Genomic DNA, 26,369 nt, shown 5'->3' on the forward strand with positions numbered 1-26,369 from the left:
TGCATGATGGGATACACTAAGCTTTGTATAGCGCTCCGGAGCAGTATTGGAGAGGTTTAGTGTGTGTTAAGGACGCTGTGCTTTGGCATTATTAAGACCGGGGACAGTCTCGTTCACACACTGTCACGTACACACACTCTCAAGTGGCCAAGACTGCAAGTTTGGGTATCTGGACAGGGTCAAAAACTTAAAAATGATCCCTAAACACATCACAGTCTTAATAATCCAGTTTAACACTTGTATGATATTGTACAAGCCCCAGGACGGTCTCATCTGACACTATCAAAAGAATTCATATGACTATAGCTTGCTATTAATTACTTGTATTCAATAATGCATGCATTTAACATTTAATTATACAGCATCTTTACAGAGGTGTAATGTACAAGTTGCACGTAATTAATAATATTTCCTTCTTTCTGTCTTACAGGATTTTTTGCAGATAATCCTAATGCTGTTCTTCTTTTTCAGGTCTAAAATATCAAGCTCAACAGCTCACTCAAGAGCCAACCCTCACAAACCTTCCTAAAAACTAAGAGCTATTACTGAGTCTCAGCGAATCTTGCCATGATCAGCTCTTCCCAGGTACATTTGTTTAGAATATTTTTTTTAATCAACATTTACTCCTCAAATGCTCTGGTCTGAATCTTACTTTAAATTAACTTAATTATGTTTAATGAGCAATATTAATTGCACACAGAGTAAGTAGAGATTATCTTGTTTCACAGAAGAGAAGGAAGACCAAGGAAATGATTTGCTCAGGATGAGAAATGAAGATGGCCATCTTATGCTCAAACAAACAGAAGTCCTCTGGTATGTGTGTGTTGAAGCAATGCTGTGTTATACAACATTTTATGATGATCTCTCACAGAACTGGTCATGTCAGCCTTAATTTCTTTTTTTACTATTACAATTACAGCATGTTAGCAAAGTGTGACTGGACATTTTTAATATTATGTTTTTAAAAACACACCACCTGTTTTAAGAGTAGACAAGTATCATGAAATTGGTTTAGTTGATATAAACACCAATGTACATTATTTAATTGTTTTCTAAATGTTATGTTATAAATTGTGAATTGATAGTGGATTGGTTTGAAGCCAGGCCTTACACTGCACAGACTAAAACACATTTGTGAGAGAAGTCAGGAACTTTGGAGAAAGATTCTAGAGGAAATAAGACACATTTACTGCAACAATAGATCAATTCTAGAGTCTCTGAGAACTACACATGCTAATGCAGTCTCATGAGCAAGACCTTTGCCTCTGTAACTTTTTCTTAATTCTTTAATTTTTATTGCAGTATTTTAATTTGTACAGATGATCTCATCAGCCAAATGAGGGGTTTTGACCAAGTGATGCTCTTGAAAGGAGTGAAAGAAGAGGATGTGCTAAATTCTCTTCAGAGAAAAAGCTTCTCAAAAGGTCTCAAAACAGCTTGAAGAATGGTAAGTGTACAGTACTACAAGGGTCATAGTTACTCACCCTGCTAAAATCACACAGAACATAAGCTGAGCTCTCTGTCCATTAAACAACTTCATCTGGATTGCTTGTTTCACTTTGACCAGGTCTGGGATCTTAGGACTGAGAGATCCTCTGGCTGAGAACAAGCACATCAGTGCTGGATATCAACCACAAACTGTTTCCAGGCACGAGAGAAGAAGAACACGATGGGGAGATGAAACCAGTTTAGATGTGATGATGGGAATCATTATTTTCTGGAACAGTATCTCATGTCTTATATATATCACATGATCTGTATCACAGTTGACTGGATGGGACTGTGTGACTTTTAAGGATATTTCATCACTCATCTGTGTGAACTGATTTATATATGAGGTTAATGTATTTTTGATGATAATTATTTTCATTGAATCTTATTCGTCTTGATTCTACTTTATCAACTTTATAGTCTATGCTTCAATAAAATGAAAATGGTGAATATTGTGTTCTGAAGATTCTTGGTAAATACATAATTTTACTAGGTAGGCTCATATGTGTTTATTTTAGACTTGGAAAAACAACATTTTAATTATTGAGATTATTTTTTTATTTAAGACATAAACATTTTTGATCGGATTAATAACATCTGGGACAGCAGTACACCAGAAAGTAATTTTTTTATATTTTAGTAACAAATATGCATATTTTTTTGTGAAATAAAGGAAGTTACGAGATTAACTATTCTGCATTACAAGATGGTGCCATGGGCTTTATTGTTACAAACACTTGAGGGATAACTGAGAATGTAGCAGGCATGATCAACGTGGATCTTGTACTGCATTAAAACCAAGAGCAGGCAAATTACTGATGTCCAGCACCTGAGGAATAAGATACGGTGAGGGTGAGGAAGACATTTTTACACTGATTTTTGCTAAATAGTTATATATATATATTAATAATTAATAATTAATATTCTTAGCACTGCATGAATTTGTCCTTATGTAATAGTGAAGTATCACAATGTGTACACATTGTCCTTGATTACTGCTTTAAAGGTGGGGAATAGATAAAGGCAAGTTGTTGCAGGTTCATCCATTATATTTCTTGCCATATACTTCAAAAATCAAATAAATAATCTATTATTTTCATTATTAAATCATTTCTTTCTAATTTTTCAATGTTTCATCAGATGGCCTCACAATGTCCTGTCAAAAGGTATAATAGTCATGATGAATAGAATAGAAAACAGAGGACTGTGAAAACTGTCAGATATAAATGTGACTCAGCTCAGTTTGTTGTCCATGATGAGGAGAATACATATATGTAGGTTTTACTGCCCTTCAACCCCCAGGGGCCCAGTAGCACCCCCCGGAAGAGCCCAAAACTGTACTTTTCAAATGGCTGTAAATCAGAGTCCAATTAACATATCAAAGAGAAAATGGGCAGGATTATTACTTATGCTATGCTGATAAAATAATGTTGAGCTCAGTTTTCAGAAATAAATGGAAAGCTGACATAAAGGCATTTTAAATATTGCTCACTGTAAAATACCACATTTCAGCCTGCCTCTCAAATATATCATAGAGGTTTGCACAATAAACATATTTAGATATCCAGTTTTCCTTAAAATAAATAATTTATTTCGTTTCGTTAATAAAAAGTTTTAAACTACATTACCCACAAGCCTCCGTCGTTCTATCTATGCAAAGGCAACACTAGGGGGCTGTTTTTTGTAGTTCATTGAAGTTATGCTTAGGGTTAGGATTAAGATCTCGCTAAAGATGTCATTTTTGTCAAGATAGCAACACTTCATTGTTGACTTAATATATTACTAATGTGATGATAGCAGCAAAACATACTTTTTAAGCTGTTTTTGATGCGCTGTTTAATATGGGTTAAAAGATAGTCCAACCACAGACTGTCCTGAAAATTCATAGCCAATGACATCAAAGCTGAGCAGCAGCGTCACACTTCCTTATCCATGTATGACCGACGTCTTTCGTTTTTCGGCTGAAGGGATAGATTCGGTTAACAATAGATTAAGCTTGCTACTTATTAGATTCTGTTTTATTAACGTCTTCACGTTCCTCCGTTGTTCAGCTTGACAAACATTGGGCAATATTGATGTGCACATGCCCAGCAGTCGCAGTTGTATCCAACAGACAGATTCCTCTATAATAAATATAAGACACATTTTTAAGATTTGTATTTTTTTTTTTTGACCAAAGACAAATATATTTACTAATCAAATGACGTGCTTCTAAAATTTACATTGTATATTACATTGTGTTTTAAAATTAAAATTGTTCACATTTGTGTTTCTGTGATTTACCATTCTCTACCATTTGAACTCTAGGAATAAAAACTGAAATTATAAATGAATGAATGAACAAATAAATACATAAAGCATAATAAACATGCATATTTTTGTAAGGATCTTCCATTATTTATTTATATGTCAAACTCATTTAAAGACAACATGCCCAAATTACTACACTGCATCCTCTGTCACCAAGCTCGTTTTTGCCACCATAAAGAACAAAAAGGCAGTTATGTTGTAAACATTAACTATTTTCAGTATGCAAATGAAAATGCTTTTATTAAAAAACAAAACAGTAAATACAGTATGTCTTTCAGAGAACACTGGAAAAAGTGTTGTGACCAAAATGTTATACAACACAATGTAAATGTTTCAAACTCACAAAAAAACACCATGAAGACATGCATGTCAAGTGTGCAATATATTTTTAATATGGAGCGCTATTTTTAACTATTGTTTTCATCACTGGTTCTGTAATGTATTCATTATGAGCTTATAATTAAAACAAAGTTACATCTTCTGCAAAAATCAAACCACTGCAAAGTCTAATCACTGATCCAGGGACCATTTCTGTGTGTGCGGGGGATAAAGAGTTAACGAGGTGAGTCCTTGTGCATGATGGAGCTACAGCTTTATCCTCAAACAATCCTGTAAGACAGAAAGGAAGGAAATATTAAATGACATTCAACTTATACATTACACTGTGTTTTGTTTAGACCATAAAAGCAGCCTCTGTAAAGATGCTGTATAATTAAATGTTAAATGCATGCATTATTGAATACAAGTAATTAATAGCAAGCTATAGTCATATGAATTCTTTTGATAGTGTCAGATGAGACCGTCCTGGGGCTTGTACAATATCATACAAGTGTTAAACTGGATTATTAAGACTGTGATGTGTTTAGGGATCATTTTTAAGTTTTTGACCCTGTCCAGATACCCAAACTTGCAGTCTTGGCCACTTGAGAGTGTGTGTACGTGACAGTGTGTGAACGAGACTGTCCCCGGTCTTAATAATGCCAAAGCACAGCGTCCTTAACACACACTAAACCTCTCCAATACTGCTCCGGAGCGCTATACAAAGCTTAGTGTATCCCATCATGCATCATGTTTTGGAATAAATCGTCAGACTTTTTGCCGAGATCTCACAAGAGGTCATGGGAAGCTGTCCAATGTACAGTATGTGAAATATTGATAATTAGTTATTAAAAATCTCTGTAAACACATAAGTGTCCCATAAGGCAGTGGCTCCCAATCCTGGTCCTGGAGAACCCCAACACTGCACATTTGAGATGTCTCCCTGATCAAACACACCTGATTCAACTCATCAGCTCATCAGTGAAGACTCCAAGGCAGATAAGAGAGACACCAAAACCGTGCAGTGCTGGGGTTCTCCAGGATCAGGATTGGGAAACACAGTCATCAGGTCATGAAAAGTTCGACACACACTTGTGGTTATCATGCTCACTCGAACACTAGGCCAAATACAGGAAAGACGTCAAATAAGTAATCAAGTGGTCAAGTGCAAAGATGGCAAGTGTGGGTATTTGGACAGTGCAACAGTTTAAGAAACAACAAATGCTGTACAAATTATAACAGCAGGAATGTTTGATAAAAGGGACAAACTATCACAGACTTACTGCTGCATATATCTGCCTCCGCAGCTTTCTGTCTTCTCCATTTCTGAAGGAATCCCTCTCCAGAAACACCACTGGGCTGACTGCCTTTACTGAATTATATAAAGAATGTTAATAATGATCTGTGAGCAAAATATTTAGATATAATAAATATATATAAATATATATATATATATATAAATATAAACTGATATGAATGAACTGCAAAATGGAAAAATACATGTTTTATTATTTATTTTTAATTTGATTTTTTTTTTTTTTTTTTGGATTTACATTAAAAGGTATTAAAAGCATGGTACAGAACATATGATTACGGTGATATCTGTCATATAAAAGCACATAAAAACACTAACATTACAGTGATACAAACATAGCTGGTTTGGTGATTATTGTATTGTTGTATTGATTATTAATATACCATAGTAAAACTACAGTTACAGTTACTAATGTCCTGTTTACTGTGTTTTAACTTCACATTTCATTTATTACTATTGTAAGTGTCGTGATTACCATGATTTTACTACAAATACAACTTACATCATTAATCCTGAAATTAATAATAATATAAAACTGTTCGAAGGTCTATGGCACGTCAGGTGACAGATAGAGTTTAATCAGACTAATTAGCAGCTGTGTTCATTTATTTAAACGCAATGAAACTCAAAGACAGCCGCGGATGACCGATATAATACAGCGATTAAACATATGGCACTAATTTGATTAATAAATAAGACAGAATACATTTTATAAAAGGCATTAAAAGAGCGTATTTACGACTACTCACCCAAACTGTGGAACTGATAGCAAGTATCGCGATGTGTGCTGAGACTTCTTGAACGTGATTTCATAGCGATAAACATCTCATGTCCTCGTGTCGAATTCTGACGCCAAAAGTTTCCCATTGAAAGCAATGAAGGTCGTAGTGCTTCGATATTCGACGCCGAGAGGCACATTTGGCGTCATAAAAGTGACGCTAGGGGCGCTTGACCATGCTTCGGTTTTTGACGCCTTTGGAGTGAGAATGGGTTGGAACTTCACATTTCTAGCCTATCAACTTTAACTGCATTACTGTAAACACCATCTTTTTGTCACAGTGTCTGGGTTGTGTTCCCTGTGTTTCCACTAGGTGTCCTCCTTTCCCACGGTGTCTGTCACCTTATCACTTCCTGTTCCCTTATTTGGTCACCTTCCTCCTTGTTTTAGTTAATTGATTGTTCCCCACCTGTCTCCAGTTCCCTCATCATCCTTCTGTGTATTTATACCCGGTCTGTGTGAGTCTGTGTCACGGAGTCCTTGTCTTATGTGTGAGATACTTTCCATAGTTTGCTCTTGCCGTGTGGTCTTTTATTTATATATATATATATATATATATATATATATATATATATATAAATGTTTATTGGATATTCTGGTTTTGACCCTGCCTGGACTGTTTACCCTTTTGGATTGCCCCTCAATAAACTTCTTACCTGCACTTGGATATCTCCTGTGTTTCCTGTATCACCGAACGTGACACTTTTTTTTAATTAAAACTCATTAATGAGTCTTGTTTTTTTTTTAAGCATAAATGGACTTTATATGTTTTAAATTAGTATATTTTCCTGTCACTTTGCTTTCTGGTTTAGTCTAAACAGTCTGTCTTATCATTTATGGTGTTAAAATTCACATTGTAACATGAAAAAATGTGAATACAGCTCACACAATGGCAATATAATTTTTCTTCCTTCTATCATAAACACACAGACAGGTTCATATATAGCTTTCATTATATGACTAATTTCGATATGGATTTTTCCATTACAGCCACAATGTCACACGCACTTCAAATTAATATAATTAATCACAATGATGTTCAATTACAGACGCTTTCACTGTTATTATCACACAGAATCACTCTGGGGTTCACTAATGTGTTAAACAAGATCAATCATGTTCAAGATTGAGAACTGGTCATGCTTTTTACCCCAGGGAATGCTTTAAAAATAACAAAATAATACATTTGTAAAAAATGAAAAATCTAAAGAAAAGGGCACAACAACAGATGTACTGTGTTATGCATAATATACTGAGTTTTGTATAAAAATGGCTGACATTCACAACTATATTTGAGCAGATTTTTAGAGAAAAGTCCTGCCTACAACAATTAAAAAAAGAAAAATAAATAACAAAAACTATATATGGGGTAAATTGCCAAAAAGAGATACTCATTATTTACACTGATTTAAATATACCTGAATAAAACCTTGAATAATAATGCCTTTTTAGAAATTAAATGTCTGAAGTAAAAAAAGTTAAATCATGCACTTTTGTAAATGAAAAAAAAAATGCATATTTGTAAAATGGACTATTTAACACAAAATTGTTATTTCACTATTATCTAAAACTTATAACTAAAATTGTACCTAAAAGTTATTATAAAATCAATGCAAAATGTATACACTAATATATAATGTAATTATAAATAAAAATGGCTGGCATTTACAGTTGCATTTTGGCTAAATTAATCAAACTTTAAAAGACTTCACTGCTAAAAATACTCATATATAAACTATACCTTTTAGGAATACCTAATACCTTTGTAGACATAAAATATCAAAAATAAAAATCACACTATATAACTGTTTTTATTTTTACTAAGTGTATTACAGTCTATTTAACACTAAACTACAAAGTCGTTTAGAAAAACAATTTGAAATGTCCATTAATATTCTAAATAATTATGAATTAATAAATAAATCAAGGTCAACATTTACAACTGCATTTTAGGGGGAAACAACAATAACAACAACAAAATGTCCATTTAACATCATTTGCACTGATTTGAGAAGAATTTTGCATTCATGAAAAATTAACTAAAGTAAGATTTATTATAGCCCATTTAATACCAAAAAGGTTTTTTTTCTTTCTTAACTGTTATTAATACCTGAAAGTTTTTAGAGAGAAAATAAATTCTAAGTAAATAAAGTCTAAGTAAAGTCTAAATTTTAAACTAATTATAAATGAAAAATTGCTGGCATTCGCAGCCGCAATGTAGCAGAATGAAAGCGGTCATTTGTAGCATTCTGTGCTGGATTGCATTCCTCCATCAGTCGCTGCCGCAGGGATCATCTGGAGTCTGTCGCTCCTGAAACGAGTCCTGCCTCGTCTCTAATGAACATTCCTCAGAAATCTCCGGTAATCCTCCGTCTCAAACCGAGGCAAACGGGAGGATTCCATCAGCTGAAGCCACGGCAACAGATGTGATGTTACCGGTGGCAACAGTGGTCACATGACCCATGGAGTGCCAGGTTCACTGACGGCTGTAAAACAACTACATGCTTTTGTTCCCTGCTGTTTTGTCTATAGCCTGTTTTGGAAGAATAAAAACCATGTTTGTTTTCATTGGACGCTAATATAGATGGCATTTCTGAAGATGAGGCAATCTGTGCACCCAAACGGACTCAAAAATGGGCACTTCAGCAGGAATTAGCTCAGAGACACACTGGCGTCTGACCTCCACACAAATGTTTATATGAGGTTGGGGAGTAAAAGCCTCTTTACAATGAGGAAAGAAGTTAAGAATGATTGGATTTGACAAACCAATCCAGTTCCAGCCTGCACCGCATTCATCGCCGAAGATTCAAGACGATACCACAGGAACTACAGCTTTTCATCATATAAACAGGCCTTATAATGTCTGTTAATATTGTTAACTTAAATTAAAACCATATATATATATATATATATATATATATATATATATATATATATATATATATACTGTATAATCATGTGAAATAAAAATAAACAATAAGTAAAATAACATAAAAAAGGGTATTAAGTTTTTTTATGTCAGCAACATTTTTCATTTTCATTTAGTTAACTTGAAGTACTAAAATTATATGAAAATATATAAAAACTATATTATATTATAATAGATTAGCATAACATATATCTGTCACACTCCAGTGGCCTAGCATGAAGCGAGATGGACAAACTCGACATGAGTTGACAAAACCTGATAAAGCTAACCTGGGGCAAACTGTTATTCTCCAGTATCCGGTTTTAATGATGTTTATTGGAAACAGTGTGGTTTGAGACATGTTTTCTCTTGTTTGGTGGGTGTGTAAAACATGTCAGCCCAATCAGCAGCAACATGAATATAAACCACGCGGTATTAAAGAGACAGCTCGCACAATGTAATTAACACCAAAATAAATTCACAAGAGCAAGTATATTGTTTGCATGTTTATTTACATTAAAGGCTAAATATTTTCCAGACTATAAGTCGCACTTTTTTTCATAGTTTAGCTGGTCCTGCGACTTATAGTCAGGTGCGACTTATTTATCAAAATTTATTTGACATGAACCGAGAGAAATGAACTAAGAGACATGAACCAAGAGAAAACATTACCTTCTCCAGCCACGAGGGGGCGCTCTATGCTGCTCCTTGCTCCTGTAGTCTACTGTACACTGAGCAGCATAGAGCGCCCTCTCGCGGCTGGAGAAGGTAATGTTTTCTCTTGGTGATTAGTTCTAAATAAATGCGACTTATAGTCCTGTGCGACTTATAGTCCGAAAAATACGTTAACTAAAATAATAAGAGCACAATTATAAATATGGAACTTCTTCGTCTGTCTAAATATCATGTATTAATAGTCCATATCTTTTCCTTAAAAAGGTGTGCTAAATACTGATTCATGTAACATAAAAATACATATTTATATATTTTGTAATTGTACTTTGGAGTGACACTTTCACAAACTTTTCTCTACTCCTCTGATTATATAATGGTAAATATTACAGTAACACAGCACAACATCAGTGATCAGCAGTAATGATAAGACTAATACGCACAATAAAAATAATAAAGTCATATAGATGATAAAACAGTCTCCGTCTCATTATCCTTCATCTGTATAAATATAAATATAATATAAATTTAAATATATACATTTAAATTTGCATGTGATATTCATCAGACTGTGTGAATGCCCTGAGTCCATCTGAGAATGAAATTACAAAAACACTGAATCCAACACTGGACAAACCGACATTAAACATCTTTTCTACATGAACAGAACACATGTGGTGTAAAGAGTGCTGTCAGACAGCTCTAGAGGAGGATTGATCCGGGCCACAGACAGATCTGATCCCTGAGGAGTCCAGCAGGATTCGGCCGTCAGATAGATTAGACTCACACTCATTAGTGAGCAGTGTGTGCTGGGAAACAGATGCTGCTCTGCTGAATGTGTGGACTCTTTACTGAAACACTGGATGTGCAAATTAACATTCAAATACACATACACACAGAGAGAGAGAGAGAGAGAGAGAGAGAGAGAGAGAGCGAGCCCTCGAGAGAAGGGCTGTAGTTAATTACACACACTCCTGTGTGAAGAACACTTTAATTTACAGTTGTGTAGTGGATGCACACACCACCATCTGAGCCCTGACAAACACACACTTACACCTGGTCCTCACACACATCCAGTTCAGTTGTCTACATAGGGAACTACCTTCTAAGGAGCTGTTCATGTAAAGCATGGAGTATAAGAAACGCAACTTCCACTGATGTATTTGATAAGTTGATACTCTAATATGCATATAAATACAAAACACACACAGAGCTATTCTGTTTCTATCTCATCTTCTTTCTGCTGGCTTCTCATCTTCTCCAGGTCAGGATGCCCGTATGAAGTAAAAGCCATCTGCCCAAATATCCGACTCAAAGTACATTATCTGACTGTTTCCTGCTCCATTTCTCAGACACACGCGCTGTTATTTATTTCTCTCATACAGAGAGAGTTGATTGTATTGCCTGAAGATTCAGTGCTGCTGCTGCTTTAATGGAGATTGGGAAGATGAGACATGCTTGTGAAATATTCTCATTATTTATATTGAGTCTTTCCATACCTAACACCACATGACTTTATACGGCTAGCGTGATTTCTTACAATCAGAGTTAGGTGCTTCTACACTCTTGTTAATCAGCTATTATTTCCCACTGATTTTAGGAATAATTATGGGTATGGTTAGGTTTAGGGGTAGAGATTGGGTTTAGTTTATATTTTTGTACAATAATGTTGATCCAGGATCATCAGAAGATGTTGATCCAGGAACATGTCTTACTTTGCAAAATCACGGCGACCGACTTACACAGATCTGTATGTATTGTACAGTGTTGTGGGTAACGCGTTACAAAGTAACGCGTTAGAGTACTCTAATTACTTTTTTCCTGAAATGTGTAACTTAACGCGTTAGTTTCGTGCGTAAGTAATCAGTAACTTCGTTATTTTAAAAAAAAAGTAATCCGTTATTTTAAGGAAAGGAAAATCCCGACTGCAGCCTGCTTTTTGTCAGACAGTAGTCCTAGGTCTACTGTGCCACCTGCGGATGTACAGTATCAGCGGAGCCGAAACTCTGTGATCGTAAAGTCAATGGCTGTGATGCGTCTGTGTCCTGCGCCTGACCCTGTGTGTGTGTGTGTGTTTTTTTTTTTCGAACTCCCGGCAAGATAGCAGAGAGGACAGCGTTTGGTTTATGGAAGTACGCACATTATTTTCAATTTGTCAACGAAAAGAAAAGAACATAATGGTAAAATGCACACTCTGCTTTGGTGAAAAGCTTCCGTCGACCGCCAAAAATTCTACCTCAAATTTAACGCTACGTTTTAATCACTAGTTTGAAGAGTAAATGTAAGAGGACTGTGTTAAAGTGAATTTAGGCTTGTGACTGTGAGTGACACTTTAATAATAATTAGTTCGGCTATTAAGCGATTTGTCATTTGCCTGTGTGGCGGTGAAGGATTTAATTCGGTTTGTTATCATTTTTGTTTGACAGGCAGCTGTTAATTTCTGTTAGATCATTGGCTGGCTGGTTGTTCATCATTTCTAAATGGATTTAAATCTGCAAGCCTGTTTAAGGTTGTGTTTACAAGTAAGCATAATTGTACTTTGATAACTGCATTATTTAAGTTAAAGAAAAATCAGGAGTTATCTTGTGGTGCTCATAATATTATATATATACAGTAGCCTAGGCTACCCGGGCTGGGTAGGTGCAAATTTTGATTAATAATATGTTCTGTGATAATAAATAAATAAAACGCCATGTGGAATAGCCGATTGCTGACTGTCTATCCTGTTATTGTTATCCTGCAGTGGTAATTTAGTCGGATGACTGACGTTATTCATTGTCGGGAGTCACGACTTCTAGGTGCATTTAAAGGGGCCGGGGGCTGTGTCTGTCATGTGTGAGCCGCTGCAAACGGCTTTTAATTTTTGGTAACGCATGAGTACTCTAACGCGTTACTTTTATGAATAGGTAACGCTGTATCATAACTGATTACTTTTAATTGATGGTAACGTTGTAACCTAACTAACTACTTTCCAAAGTAACTATACCCAACACTGGTATTGTATGTGCTCCAGTGAGTCTAAACAGGTAAAGTACACACAACCGGTCAAAATGTCAGAACTACAGAAATTATAAAAGAAGAAAAAATATTTCATTACGATTTTTTTGAATTGCAGCTGTACTTTAAAATATTTCATATTTCTTTCCAAATTCTCCTCTGTGTAGTAAACATGGTGATATATTATTTCACTTTTAAAGTGTTTATAATGGTAGTATTTTATTTTATTTTTTATTTTTGCACTGAATTTAACTGCACTAAATGCAACTTTTTCGTTAATTTACTCTCTGTGGAATTACAAAAACATTTATTTCAGTTCAGTCCAACAACATTTTAAACAAACTTTTTCTTTCTTTCTTTCTTTCTTTCTTTCTTTCTTTCTTTCTTTCTTTCTTTCTTTCTTTGTTTTTCACCCAGAAATGATTGTTCCCAAAAAGACATTAAACATTTATTTTACTGTAAATCAAATGAAAATAAACCCCTTTTTTTTACTGTTGAAATTAAACTATTAAACAAATTGAATAGGCTAATAATTGTTTTCTGTGTGTATACAGTATGATGATGCTAGTTTTCTCAAATTAAATGGTCAAATTCTTGTGAAGTGACTCCCACAGCAGCTCTGGAGATTAAGTTTTTGTGTTCTTGCCATCATACAGTGAAACTCAGAGGCCGTAAATCAACGCAAGCATCAGTATTTGTGTAGTAAACAAAATCGCGTTTCTGTCACTCACACATACAGAGGCAAGCGGAACATGCAGGATTCATATTTAAATCGTCTTTTTGCATTTTAATATTCACAGACACTAGATCATATCACCATTCAGATTAAGTGGCAGACCTACTTTTGAGTTATTAAAAAATATGAATTCTGTGGCATTATAAAGAGTAAATTATGTTTTCATAAATGGACTCTGCGATGCTGTCCACGTTTTCACCGAAACCATATGGCTCTAGAAATGTAACCACACTTCAGAACACTCTCTCTTTCTCTCTAGCATATGCGCCCAGATGCGTTCTTAGGTACTGAAATTTGCCACCGATTGATTTAATGTGAATCAGTACTCTGTAGTACCAATGCAATTCGTACCCTTAAAATTACTGAGTTCGGTACCCAACCCTGATTAAAACGTAAATCAGTGTGTCAGCGCCGATAGCCATGTGGGCTGTGTGCTGACATATTGTGCTGACAGTTGTGCTTCAGGTCTCCCAAAATCAAATGCCACCTTGTGGACCTTTCTCACTCCCACCCCACATCTCTCTCTCCCACTCACTTCCTGGCATATCTCTACTGTCCTGTCAAGCAAAAATGTCACAAAACATAAATCATTGTGACAAGATGATTTGCACTGTTTGTAAAAAATTGCCAATCTAAAAAAAAATTTAAAAAAATAAATGAAAAATATAATCTAAAAATAAGAAATATCTAAATATAATAAATGGTACTTACATTATGTGTATAGCTGCTATTTTTATAGATTTTAAACTCTTTTTTTTTTTTCATGAACTGGAAATATCACCCAAAGACTTTAAATCTGTTTAGATTTACCCAATATTTAAATCTTATTTAGGTGCATTAGAGATGTTGGTCAGAGTTGCCATAAAAAAACACTCACTAATTTTGAATATTCACCACATGCAATACATAACGAAATATGCATGCCTCCAATAAAAATCTCAAACCACCACACAACATCGTGAAAAACACACATAGTGCCTCAGCTCCTGCCCATATTGCTATATCTTAAACAGCAAATGAAGTTTAAGATTTATCAGGACACTATTGAGAGTCGACAATATATAACCACTAACTGAAGCTTAAAAGAAATAGGACAACAACCCAAAACACAAACTAAATCAACAACAGATGAACCCTCCCAGAAATATCTACATTGCTATGTGGGGATATTTGCATAATGCCGCACAAATACGTAAAGAATGAAGGGATGGTTTCGGTGAGGCAGTAATGCTGTTCCCAACATAATGCAAACCAAATGTTTGAGTGTGTGCAGCTCATTTTACAGAGGACAGTTTCCTTTACCTGAGAGAGTACAAGACAGCAGTGCACAAAGGCTGTTTTAAAAAATGGAGCAATTTCAACTTTGCTACAGGACAATTTGGTGCTTCTGAATCAGAAACTGTAAGTATGTTTTATTATTTACTATTGACTGTTGAAATGGTTATGTGTAAAGTAACGCACATTATTTCCAATCTATCTGCATTTCAGATTTACTTGACTCAAACTGATATGGCAAAATTCACCACATTATTAATTGTCTTTATAATTGCTTTGGAAGCAATTATTTGCAGTTACGGTCAGGAGCATTACATTTCCAGTATATGCTTGAGATGTTTGGACAATTACAATGCACTGGGTCCGCTGACCAATCAGAGCAATCTAAACACAACACAACACATACCGCAGAAATAGGAGCACAGAGGATGCAGTATGCACAGTGCTGCACTCTGCACTCACACACCTGGACAATAACAACACGTATGTTAGGATGTTGTTTGTTGACTTCAGTTCAGCATTTAACACCGTCATTCCCTCCAAGCTGACCACAAAACTTGGAGACCTGGACATTAACACCTCCCTCTGCAACTGGATTATGGACTTTCTGACCAACAGGCCTCAGCATGTTCGGTCAGGTCACACCCACTCCACCACCATCACACTTAACACTGGCATACCACAGGGCTGTGTGCTGAGCCCATTCCTCTACTCCCTTTACACCCACGACTGCAAGCCTGTGCATGGATCCAACTCCATCATTAAGTTTGCAGATGACACTACGGTGATTGGCCTCATCAGTGACAACGATGAGACTGCCTACAGGGAAGAGGTACAGCACCTGGCCACATGGTCCGCTGACAATAACCTGCTCCTTAACACCAATAAGACCAAGGAGCTCATTGTGGACTTCAGGAAGAAGAAAGGAAGCACACATGACCCCATCAACATTAACGGGCTGGCTGTAGAACATGTTTCCAGCTTCAAGTTCCTAGGAACCACAATCTCAGAGGAACTTTCCTGGGCCACAAACACCTCCAGCCTGGTCAAGAAGGCTCACCAGCGCCTTTTCTTCCTCAGGACACTGAAGAAGAACCAGCTGTCTTCATCCATCCTGGTGAACTTCTACCGGTGTGCGATCGAGAGCATCCTGACTAGTTGCATCACAGTCTGGTATGGGAACTGTTCAGTGGCTGACCGCAAGGCACTGCAGAGGGTGGTGAAAACTGCCCAGCGCATCACAGGGACACCACTTCCTGCTCTTGAGGACATCCAGAGGAAACGCTGTCTACGTCGAGCTCACAGCATTCTCAAGGACTCCTCTCACCCTGACCACGAACAGTTTAATCTCCTCCCCTCCGGGAGGCGTTTCAGGAGCCTCCGAACAAGGACCACAAGATTCAGGAACAGCTTTTTCCCTAAAGCTGTCTCCTTGCTGAACTCTGCCCTCTGACACCCCTCAACACCCCCCACACCACACATAGACTCCTCCCCCTCTTCAACACTCTGATCTATTTATTTATTCACAACAAGCAAAAAACAGTAACTTGTTATTACTTGCACTACTGTCTGTTCATCCAGGAACACTGTACAATTCATTTGCACATTGTAATATTTTCTATGCACTTTACTGTCCATTGCAATACTGTAAATTATGTTCATAATTCTGCCTATAGTGTACATACACTTTTACATAGCCCATCTGTATAGTATGTTCATAGTACACCTACCTGTATATCGTGCTTATAGTATTTAATATCTGTAAATTATGTCCATAATACTTACCTGTATAGTTATTGTACATATTATAGACCTTTATTCTGTACTTACTGCTTATTGCACTTCTGGTTAGATGCTAACTGCATTTCGTTGCCTTGTACCTACATGTGCAGTGACAATAAAGTTGAATCTAATCTAATCTAATCTAAATATTCAGAAGGAGAGGCATTGTAGAAATTGATACGTTAAGAAAAAAAAAAAAAAACTGGGCAAAGAGGAGCTATAATGTACCGAATGTGAAAATAATGTGTTTTTCAAACAATAAAGCATGCTAACATATTCTATCACACCCGATACACACAATAATGATATTTGAAAATAGCCCTGAAAGAAAAAAGACCTGGAGTGAAGCAATCAGAGTCCTGACCTCAAACTCGCTGAGATGCTGTGATATCACTGTAAGAGAGCAATTCACACCAGATATATCAAGAAAACCGCTAAAATGAAACCACTTTGGTGCTAAATTCCTCCCGACCATGTGCAGGTCTGATGCACAATTACAGGAAACCCTGTGTGGGGGTTATTGCTTCCAAGAGTAGCACAGAAACACTAACAGCAATTACAAACAAGAAAAAAATTGAATCAAGATGCATTTACTATACATAATGTAACATTAAAATACATTTTAAAAAGGGAAAAAATGTAAACAAGACAAAATTATCTGCCACATTTGTGCTGAAAAACAAGATAATACTTAAGAAAATATTTTTTGCAGTGTCCCTGATTTATATTATTTTGTTGTAAAATGTAAAATGTTATCACCCAGCTTTTTATATGAATTAGATATACAAGTACGTCCAACTTTATCTGCATAAATACAGTATATATGGGCAATATGTACTATATAACAAATATCAACTGTTTGACTGCTTCTATTGTTACAAAATGTAAAACATTTTAGCATACCGGTCTCATCTGCTAAATGCGACTATAAGGCATGAAGATATTAAGATATTATAAACATTATCATTTGATGTTTGAAACAATGTGTATTAAAAAAAAAATACACATTTTTGAATGTTTCTTACCTTAAACTCCGTCTCTATGTTGGCAAGTCGTGCGAGTTCGTTGCTGAGCTCTAGTGCAGTCAGTACGGGATCTTCGCTGGACAGTGACAGGTAGGCAGCGCTAGCGAGCCCTTTGTATGCGTTCATGCGCGATCTGGAGTGACTAAATGAGTCACGTCTCTGTTTCTCTGTGCACTCATAGCACTTGCAGAAGTAGTCATGTGGCCGCTCGATTCTGGCGCCCTTCATCAGCAGGATGTGTACGATCTCGTACTCCTGACAGTGCGCGGCCAGAATAACCGGCGTCACGTCGTGCGAAAAACGAGTCCCATCCTCGTCATAGGCATAGAAGTCGTCATCCCTCAGTTCCTGCTCCAGCGGGCTCAAAGTCAGTCTCAAACCGCCTGCGAATGCCGGATGAGCCAAAATGGCCTCCACGATTCTCACATAACCTTTGCTGATCGCCAAAAGAAGCGCGTCGCCAATGCGTGCCATCCCGTCCTTCTTTAGCAAGAGCTCTGTGACCTCCAGGTGCTCGTTGCCAACTGCTAACTGCAGAGCGTTTTGCCCCATGTAGTCCACGCAGTTGAAGTTAAGCGTTTTGGACTCATCCAGCATTTTGCGGACGACGGGAATGTTACCGTACTCTGCTGCATCAAGGAAACGCTCCTCCTCTGCCGTGAGGCTGGTGCCACGTTCATTGAACATGTAGGCAGGGCCTCGGATGGCCTGCCGACGACCCTTCTCTCGCAAGGTGGTGTGCCTGCGATTCATGACCTCTGACCTGAGAGAAGAAAAAAAATCAGTCTTGGAGAGCAATTGTTGAATAAAGTTTTGTTTTCTTTGTCAACAAAAAGCATTCTTGTAGCCGATATCACATGGACTATTTTAACGATGTCCTAAATAATTTTCTAGGCCTTGAATGTGTTAGTTGCATTGCTGTCTATGCAGGGTCAGAAAGTTGTCAGATTTCATTAAAAATGTCTTAATTTTTGTTCAGAAGATGAACGAAGGTCATATGGGTTTGGAACAACATGAGAGTAATTAATGACAAGTTTATTTTTTGGGTGAACTATCCCCTTTAACAGAAGTAAAAAAAAAATATTTCAGTTCATTGCTAAGGTAAAATTTGTAATTTAAGGACATATTCACTAAAATTACTAAAAATAAAAAAATAAAACACTATATAAACATTTAAATAATAACAATTATAATAATAATAACAATTAATATTAAAACAATTACTAAAACCTCAAAATATTAATAAATACTATGTTCATAATGATACTAAATAAAAAAAATGTCACCAACTAGCTGTAAAAAGGTTGCTGCTAAATAGCTTAAATGAGTGTATTTAATTTAACTAGTCTAATCTGTTCTGCTCATTGCACAGCACGAGATTCAATCCATAATTGTTTGTCGATAGACTGACAGTTTAAAATGGCCAGTCACAGCTCTCCTTTAAGAATTAAAGAATTAAATTAGCCTTTCACGCCACATGAGACTTCTGATTGGCCTAATAATCAATGACATCAGAGATCAGCTCGGGGCTGCAGTGCTTTCAATGGATCTCACACAAACACGTGATGTTCAAAAGTAGGAGCAAAATCTAAGAAATTGCAGCAATTTCAACACACACATTTCAGTTTTTATCATTTCCAGATAAGAGTCTAGATGATAGTATGATTTTCCATCATAAAACACAGGGGTGAATATATCCCACTTTTAAAATTACATGATTGCAGGATGCAAATTTGTTTGTAAAATCATATCAATTTTAGCCCTCTTGATCACAGTCTTGTCTAAAATTGTAGCATATGCTTCAGGAGAAAAAATTAATCAGATGCAACTGCTTGTACAGCATACAAACATAGATGTACTCAAACACACATGAAACATACATGTGCAGTGAGCAGGTACAATATTTATGTTTATGGTGTGATTAGACTTCTAACACTAAGTCTGTGCATCATGTGATATTGAGAAGAGTATGCTAGTGCTTCACTAAAGGATCAGATAATGATACATTGAAAGACCTAAGACACATTTACAGAAGATCACAGAGACATGAGGATGCAGGACTACTGAAGACCAAAGGGAAAGAGCCCACCTATCAAACAACCCGGCCACCTTAGCAACCATTAAAGAATAATGTCCTTGCAACCACTCACAGTAGGAATTCCCTCGCAACTTCCTGGCAACCACACTGAAACCCCTAAAATCACAAAAGACTGCCCTAGCAACACTCTAACAACCACCCAAATGTGTCCCAGCAATGCACTGGTAGCCACCCTGAACACCCTAGCAATCACTTAGGAATGCCCTAGCAACATCCTGGGATGCACTCTGGACACCATAGCAACTACCTGAGAATGCCCTAGAATCATCTTAGCAACCACATAAGAATGCCTTAGCAACACCCTAACCACCACTTAAGAATGCCCTAGAAACACCTTAGCAACCACCTGAGAATGCCCTAACAACCACATAAGAGTGTCTCAGCAGCACTTTAATAACCACCCTGAACACCCTAGCAATCACTTGAGAAAGCCCTAGCAACATCCTAACAACCACTTAAGAATGCCCTAGCAACACTCTAGCAACCACTAAAGAATGCCCCAACACTCTAACAATATATAAGAATGCCCTAGCAACCACCGTGATACGCCGTTCCTCAGAGACGAATAAAAGAGTGACGTGATAAAGAGAGCGGAAAGAAGATTACACAGCGCTCTGACACATCAAACACACACAAGTGCGGCTGAAAATGGAAGCCATTCAAACAGTGTGACTTCCCTGAGGGACATGAAGAAGAGAGAGAGAGAGAGAGCCCTGCTGAGCACAGTGTGTGTGTGTGAGGTCATCAAGATCCTAAAGATATGTCTGTCTTTTCCCCACACACACTTACAGGTGCACAAACTGCATGTGTTTGCATAAATTTTGTGTCTGATTAATGTGACCGACATCTGTTGCACCAGCTCTACAAAACGGAGTTGCATAAACAACTAGATTTTAACTTTTTCTAGGGAAAATGTAAGCATTGTTTAACTTTTATGTTGCCCGTGCAATACATGATTCATTCTATTAACCAATGTAAAAAATTAAAATCACCTTGTGTCACTTTGTTGCTAGGGTGTTCTGGTGGTTGCTAGGTGTTGATTTACTGACTTCAGAGCCCAACTCCAAGTCTATATGATATTCTGGTCTCTAGTAGGTCTTTCTACACAGATATGATGCAATGCATTATGTCAGGGTTTCCCAAACGAGGGTTTGTAAGCTAATCAAAAGCTTAAAAAATGTTAAGAAAAAAATGTAATATATCTTAGTGGGATTATCAGATCAAAGGCTGAGATTAGTTAAAGAAGTGTATAATATGAAAAATAAATAAATAATCTTAAGGATTTGAAACATTAGCTTTTGATTATTTGAAAGTGAAGAATGTCAGACAAATATTAGTACTGTAACTTGTAAAATAAAATGATATAATATAATTATATAATTTTTATAAAATATTAATTATCATTTTACATCGCACTTGTGATTTACAACAGTAGTATATTTCTGATGTTGAGCTTTTATTTGAAACTAAAATGATGACAATGACAGTTTAGTAGAAGTAGCAGAGGATTATTATTCAAGTTGGTATGGAGCTGATGGACACATACTCAGAATACACATACACATACAGAAAATGAATAATATGCAAACTTGGTCTATCCTTTCATCCTACTGTACTGTAGATCACCTCTCATCTCTCTCTTGTACCAGCATCAGCATAGAAATGGATTTTTTTGTTCCTCATCAGCACAAAGAATGAAAGGAGCAGCTGGAATGATAATGAGAGAGGAAAACTACACGCCAGAGGAGTGAGACAGATGAAACAGAGCGGAAAGAGTGAGATAAAAGAAGTGATGAACCTCTTTACAAACCCTTTGAAATGACGGAGCTTCTGTTGATATTTTAAACTGGGAGAATAAATAAAATAAAATGAGGAACAGGAAGCTGACCAGGAAGTTACTGTTTTTATTCCAGACAAGAAGAAAATGCTTAGGTTACTCAATGTAACCTCTGCTCCCTGAGATAAGGGAACGAGCTTTATGTATGGGAAAACTCATTTTTTTCCTTTCTGCTGAAGCCTGATTTGTTCACATTTGTGTAGCTGCACAAACCAATGGAACCTCAAAGAGACTCAATGGAACCTGATGGCATGAGAAATCTCTACCCACATGGGAGGTTTAAACAGATAGAATCCGCGCCTGCAGGACGGGGATGTCCTAGTTATAGAATGGCAAAAGTGGACGACTATGGCCAGACGGCAGCCGCACATATCCTACTGATAGAAATGCTGCTGGACCACATCCATGAGGGGGCCATTCCCCTTGTGGAGTGGGCTCTCACACCAATAGGGCATTCCAGTCCTTCTGATGCCCAAGTCAGAGCTATTGCATTAATAATACAGTGAGACAGTCTTTGTTTGATAACTAGCAGACCCTTCTGGCAACCTCCAAAGCAAACAAACAGTTGTTCAGACTGCCTAAACAGTTTAGAAAAGTTTCACATAGACTTTCAGAGCCCTAACTGGGCAGAGAGCGTTCGGTCCCTGCTCGCCGTCTGCATAGGAATATTATATATGTTCTAAAGGGAGTAGAGAGCACCTAGGAACATAGCCATGTCTCGGTTTCAAAATGACCTTGCAGTCATTGAGCCCAAACTCACGAGGCGCTGACGTACAATGCATGGAAGTCATCCACATGCTTAACCGATGCCAAAGCAAGGGGAAGGGCTGTTTTAAGTGATAAAGGCCACAAGTCAGCTGAACTAAGTGGCTCAAATGAGGGCCTTTTAAGGGCCCCTAGAACCATGGATAAGTCCCAATATGGCACAATCCGATGGCGATGAGGATACTGTCTCCTCGCACCCTTCAGAAATTTAATGACCAAGTCATTTCTGCCTATTGAATGACTGGGTGGGGATGCCAAATCATGCCTTTTGCCGGCAAGAGAAGGTCCCTCCTCAACCGGATGGCCACGGGGCCCTTGTCACCAGCTGCATCAGCTCTGGAAACCAAACCTGGTTTTTCCAGAGTGGAGCTACTGGGAGGAGGGAGCATTTAGTTTCCTTTACCTGCCTGATGATCTGGGGAATCAGGGCAGTAAAAGGAAACGCATACTGGCCAGCCCTGGGCTCGTTCTTGGTCTCGGTCTGGTCTTGGGCCAGGGTATCTCACTGCATAGAGAAAATGTTGGTGTGGAGGTGGAGGCGTGGTTTAGCGAAGTCTGCAGCCAGAGAGCAGACCCGCTTCTGATGAATGTGATCGCAAATCTCCGCTTGCCAGTCTGTGTTTGCCGTATATGGTGCGAGAGGCACTGTCTTTGTTTTATGTTTTATTTAATTAAAAATCATCAGCAATAAAGTCGATCCCTTGTCCTCTTCCTTCCAACCTTTGAACTCATTTACAGTTGGGCAATGAGAGTTGTCTTCCAAGGCGAAGAGGTCGACCTCTGCCTTCCCAAAGGCTGTCCAAATTTTCTGTACCGTCTGAGGATGCAGCACCCAATCGCCCGGGGCTACCTTGCCTCTGGACAGCATGTCCACTCCCAGGTTCATCTTACCCGGCACATGAACTGCCCTTCAGTTCTTTCTGTGCCCAGAGAAGGAGGCGACGAACCAATCTGTACAAGGCATGAGACCTGAGACCACCTTGGTGATTGATATAAAACACCACTGTCATGCTGTCAGAACGGACCAGGATGTGTTGGCCTTTGATGGCCAGAATGAAAGAATACAGGGCTAAAGATACTGGAAACATTGCCAGGCAGTTGATATATAGGCATCGCTGCTGAGCTGTCCAGGACCTGAATACTGGATTACCCTCCAACAGTGCTCCCCACCCAGAGTTGGACATGTCTGTGGCAATCACTTTCCTTCTGGAGGCCACGCCCATCCTCACTCCTGTCTGAAACAGGTGAATGGCCCTCCAAGGGTCCACAGCTTCGATACAGCGGCAGTCCACCCTGAACAGAAATCTGTTCTAGCGTGGGGTGGGACTCTGGCTTTTAGCCAAAATTGGAGGGGCTGCATGTGGCAATGGCCCAGAGGAGTTACAGAGACAGCCTCTGAAAAACCCTCAGGGGGGGTGTGTCATTTGATGGAAGTCGTCAATCACTGAATTGTCAGGGACCGATCCGCCGAGATCCATGCCCACATTAGGGTGGAGTCTAGAACCGTTCCCAGAAAGACAGTTCGTCATCTAGGCAACAACAAGCTCTTGCGTGATCCATTCTGATCTGATATCTCTTTGTGTTTTTTTTTTTTTTTCTTTTTTTTTTTATGAACAATATTTTCAACCATTTTTTTTTAACACTCTGTGTCTGAATAAACAAAGGGGTGGTGGGGTACTTTCATTTTTAGTCTTCTTATGTTATTTACTTATTACTAATACTCTTACTACTAATAATAATTTATTTAATTTATATTTTACTATATAAAATAATAAACATTATAATAATAATTATAATTATTATATTATTATTAATTAATAATTTGAATTATTATCTATTCATTAATAATTTTAGCAGGATTTCTTATATATTTTTATATTATAATGATATGATTTACTTTCATGTTGAATATATAAGCTGCATTCTACAAACCAATATGAGTTTCTTCCTTCCATGAAACACAAAATAAGATATCCTGAATGTCCACACAAATTAAAATACATGGTGACCAGGGACTGTCAAGCTCCAAAAATGACTCTAAAAACCCTGAAAATTTAGTCTGTTTCTCACACAAAGCATTTGTATTGCTTCAGAAGACTTTGAACATTGCAAACAAGTTGCATTAACTCCTGTAATGGTATTTTTAGAAGTGGAAAAACTTCTAAAGACAGCTTCAGATGGACATAAAGGTAAGCAGATGATGACAGAATCTTCATATTTGTGTGAACCCTGAAAATGCTTTTGGAAAATACTGTAGCTCCGGCCATGTTCAAGTCAAGTCTCATCTGGAGATTGACGTGGAGATTAATGAAGATCTGATTCTGCCTGAGGTATCATTACCACTGGAGCGGATCGGATGATGACACAGACAGCTTGTCTGGAATATTTTGGCAGGTTATTATTGTTTTCACCTCAGGCTGTAGTATCGTCTTGAGACCAGAACCAACACTACAAACAGTTTTCTCATGCCTCTGTTTCTTTCAACTCTGCACACACTTTCAGACAATTATCAGTTAAATATCACTATAAAAAAATAGCAAGCTGTCAGACATCAATATTTCACGACTTATTGTGGTGATTCGGGCCTGTTTCTCCCACCAACTCCAACGGTTCTGGAGGAAAAGCCATCAGCGCATGCGCATCACACAGGAGACTGTCGATCAAGAAACTCAAATCAGACCATTAATTCTTACAAAATGATCAGTCAGATAATAGTTAGACCAACTACTTTCAAATAATAAAACTTAAATTAAACATAAAATGCGTGCCACACCTTGTTCTTGAAAATGCCACTCACACGATGAATCCTAATGGAGTTTTTGGGTCCTAATGACCAAAAACCTCAGAAAGCAAATTAAATTTCAGTTTTTTTATTTTATTTTATTATATATATATATATATATATATATATATATATATATATATATATATATATATATATGATGTTAAGTAAACATGATAAATTAATAGACAGCTATTTATTGTTATTATTATTATTATTATTATTATTATTATTATTATTATTATTATTATTATTATTATATTAGGATAATTAAAAACTAAATGAGTAATATACTAATAAATAATAATAAATGCATAAAGACAGAAGCGCAATAAATCTATATAAATCTAGGCTATATAAATTCACTGTGAAAGTAAAAATAGGCTGTTAAAGACCCATTTTACCTCATTCGATCCTTAAAAATGACTTTGGAAGTTTGGATATTGATTCGGTCATACTAAATTTTGACTTGAATAAACCAGTTAATGGAATGATAGGTAAAGTTACCACATGAAGCACAGTTTTAGAGCTACCTGACAATCATTTCACAGTGATCCCGTTATAAGACCTGAAGGTTGGACTCACGTGTCCGGTGGAGCGCCGCTGTACGGGGTCTCGATCAACTCCTCCTGGCTGCGCGTCTCATGATCGGCTCTGTGTGGCGAGCGCCGCCGCTGTCCGCGGTTCTGGAGACCGTCGCGCACCGGAGACGCGGCGCAGCATCGCCCTATACGCGCCGGCGAGCTCCCGATCAAGTCCAGCGGATCGCTGGGAAATGCGACTCTGGGTCGCGACTCGGTACGTGGAAGTGGCGCAGATGCCGGCGCTTCAGGGGTCTCTGCGGCTGAGGGAGACCAGTCTGACCGGCAGGAGCTTGAGAGGAGGAGGAGGAGGAGGAGGGCGGGGAGGGAGAGGAAGAGGAGCCACGGAGCCCCTCGCCTTCGTCAGACATCGGGAGAGCTCGTGCTCCGCATCTGGTGAAGGAAAGGGCTTCTTGAAACTGAGACGCGCAACTTCAGCAACAAGTGGGAGCAGAGTTTTAACCTCAAAACACACCCAGTGACACGCACGCACACACACACACACACACACACAGACACACACCTAAAATGAGTGCTTGAAAAACTGCATATACTGTACACTATATAAGTGTGACTTTAAACACTACAGACACAAGTGTATACCTGATGAACATTTATCCGTAATCCGTATGACTTTCTATGACAAAAGAAGATGCAGCGATGAATGTATGAGCTGCTCTTTTCCATACCGTTAAACTG

The 26,369-nt window shown here is 37.6% G+C and overlaps 1 protein-coding gene across 1 annotated transcript in view; it reads right to left on the reverse strand.

The window, feature by feature from the left end:
* Positions 1-26,152, reverse strand: part of LOC113116488 (short transient receptor potential channel 7) — an 85,271-nt gene extending 59,119 nt beyond the window's left edge. The window contains exons 1-2 of the mRNA XM_026284677.1: positions 25,675-26,152; positions 17,608-18,370 (exon numbers count right to left, since the gene is read on the reverse strand). Coding sequence (XP_026140462.1) covers positions 17,608-18,360 — 753 coding nt within the window. The 5' untranslated portion in view covers positions 18,361-18,370; positions 25,675-26,152. The remainder of the gene's footprint in view (positions 1-17,607; positions 18,371-25,674) is intronic.
* Between the last annotated feature and the right edge of the window lie 217 nt (positions 26,153-26,369).

The sequence above is a fragment of the Carassius auratus genome, chromosome 16, assembly GCF_003368295.1.
Source record: "Carassius auratus strain Wakin chromosome 16, ASM336829v1, whole genome shotgun sequence".
Lineage (NCBI taxonomy): Eukaryota > Metazoa > Chordata > Actinopteri > Cypriniformes > Cyprinidae > Carassius > Carassius auratus.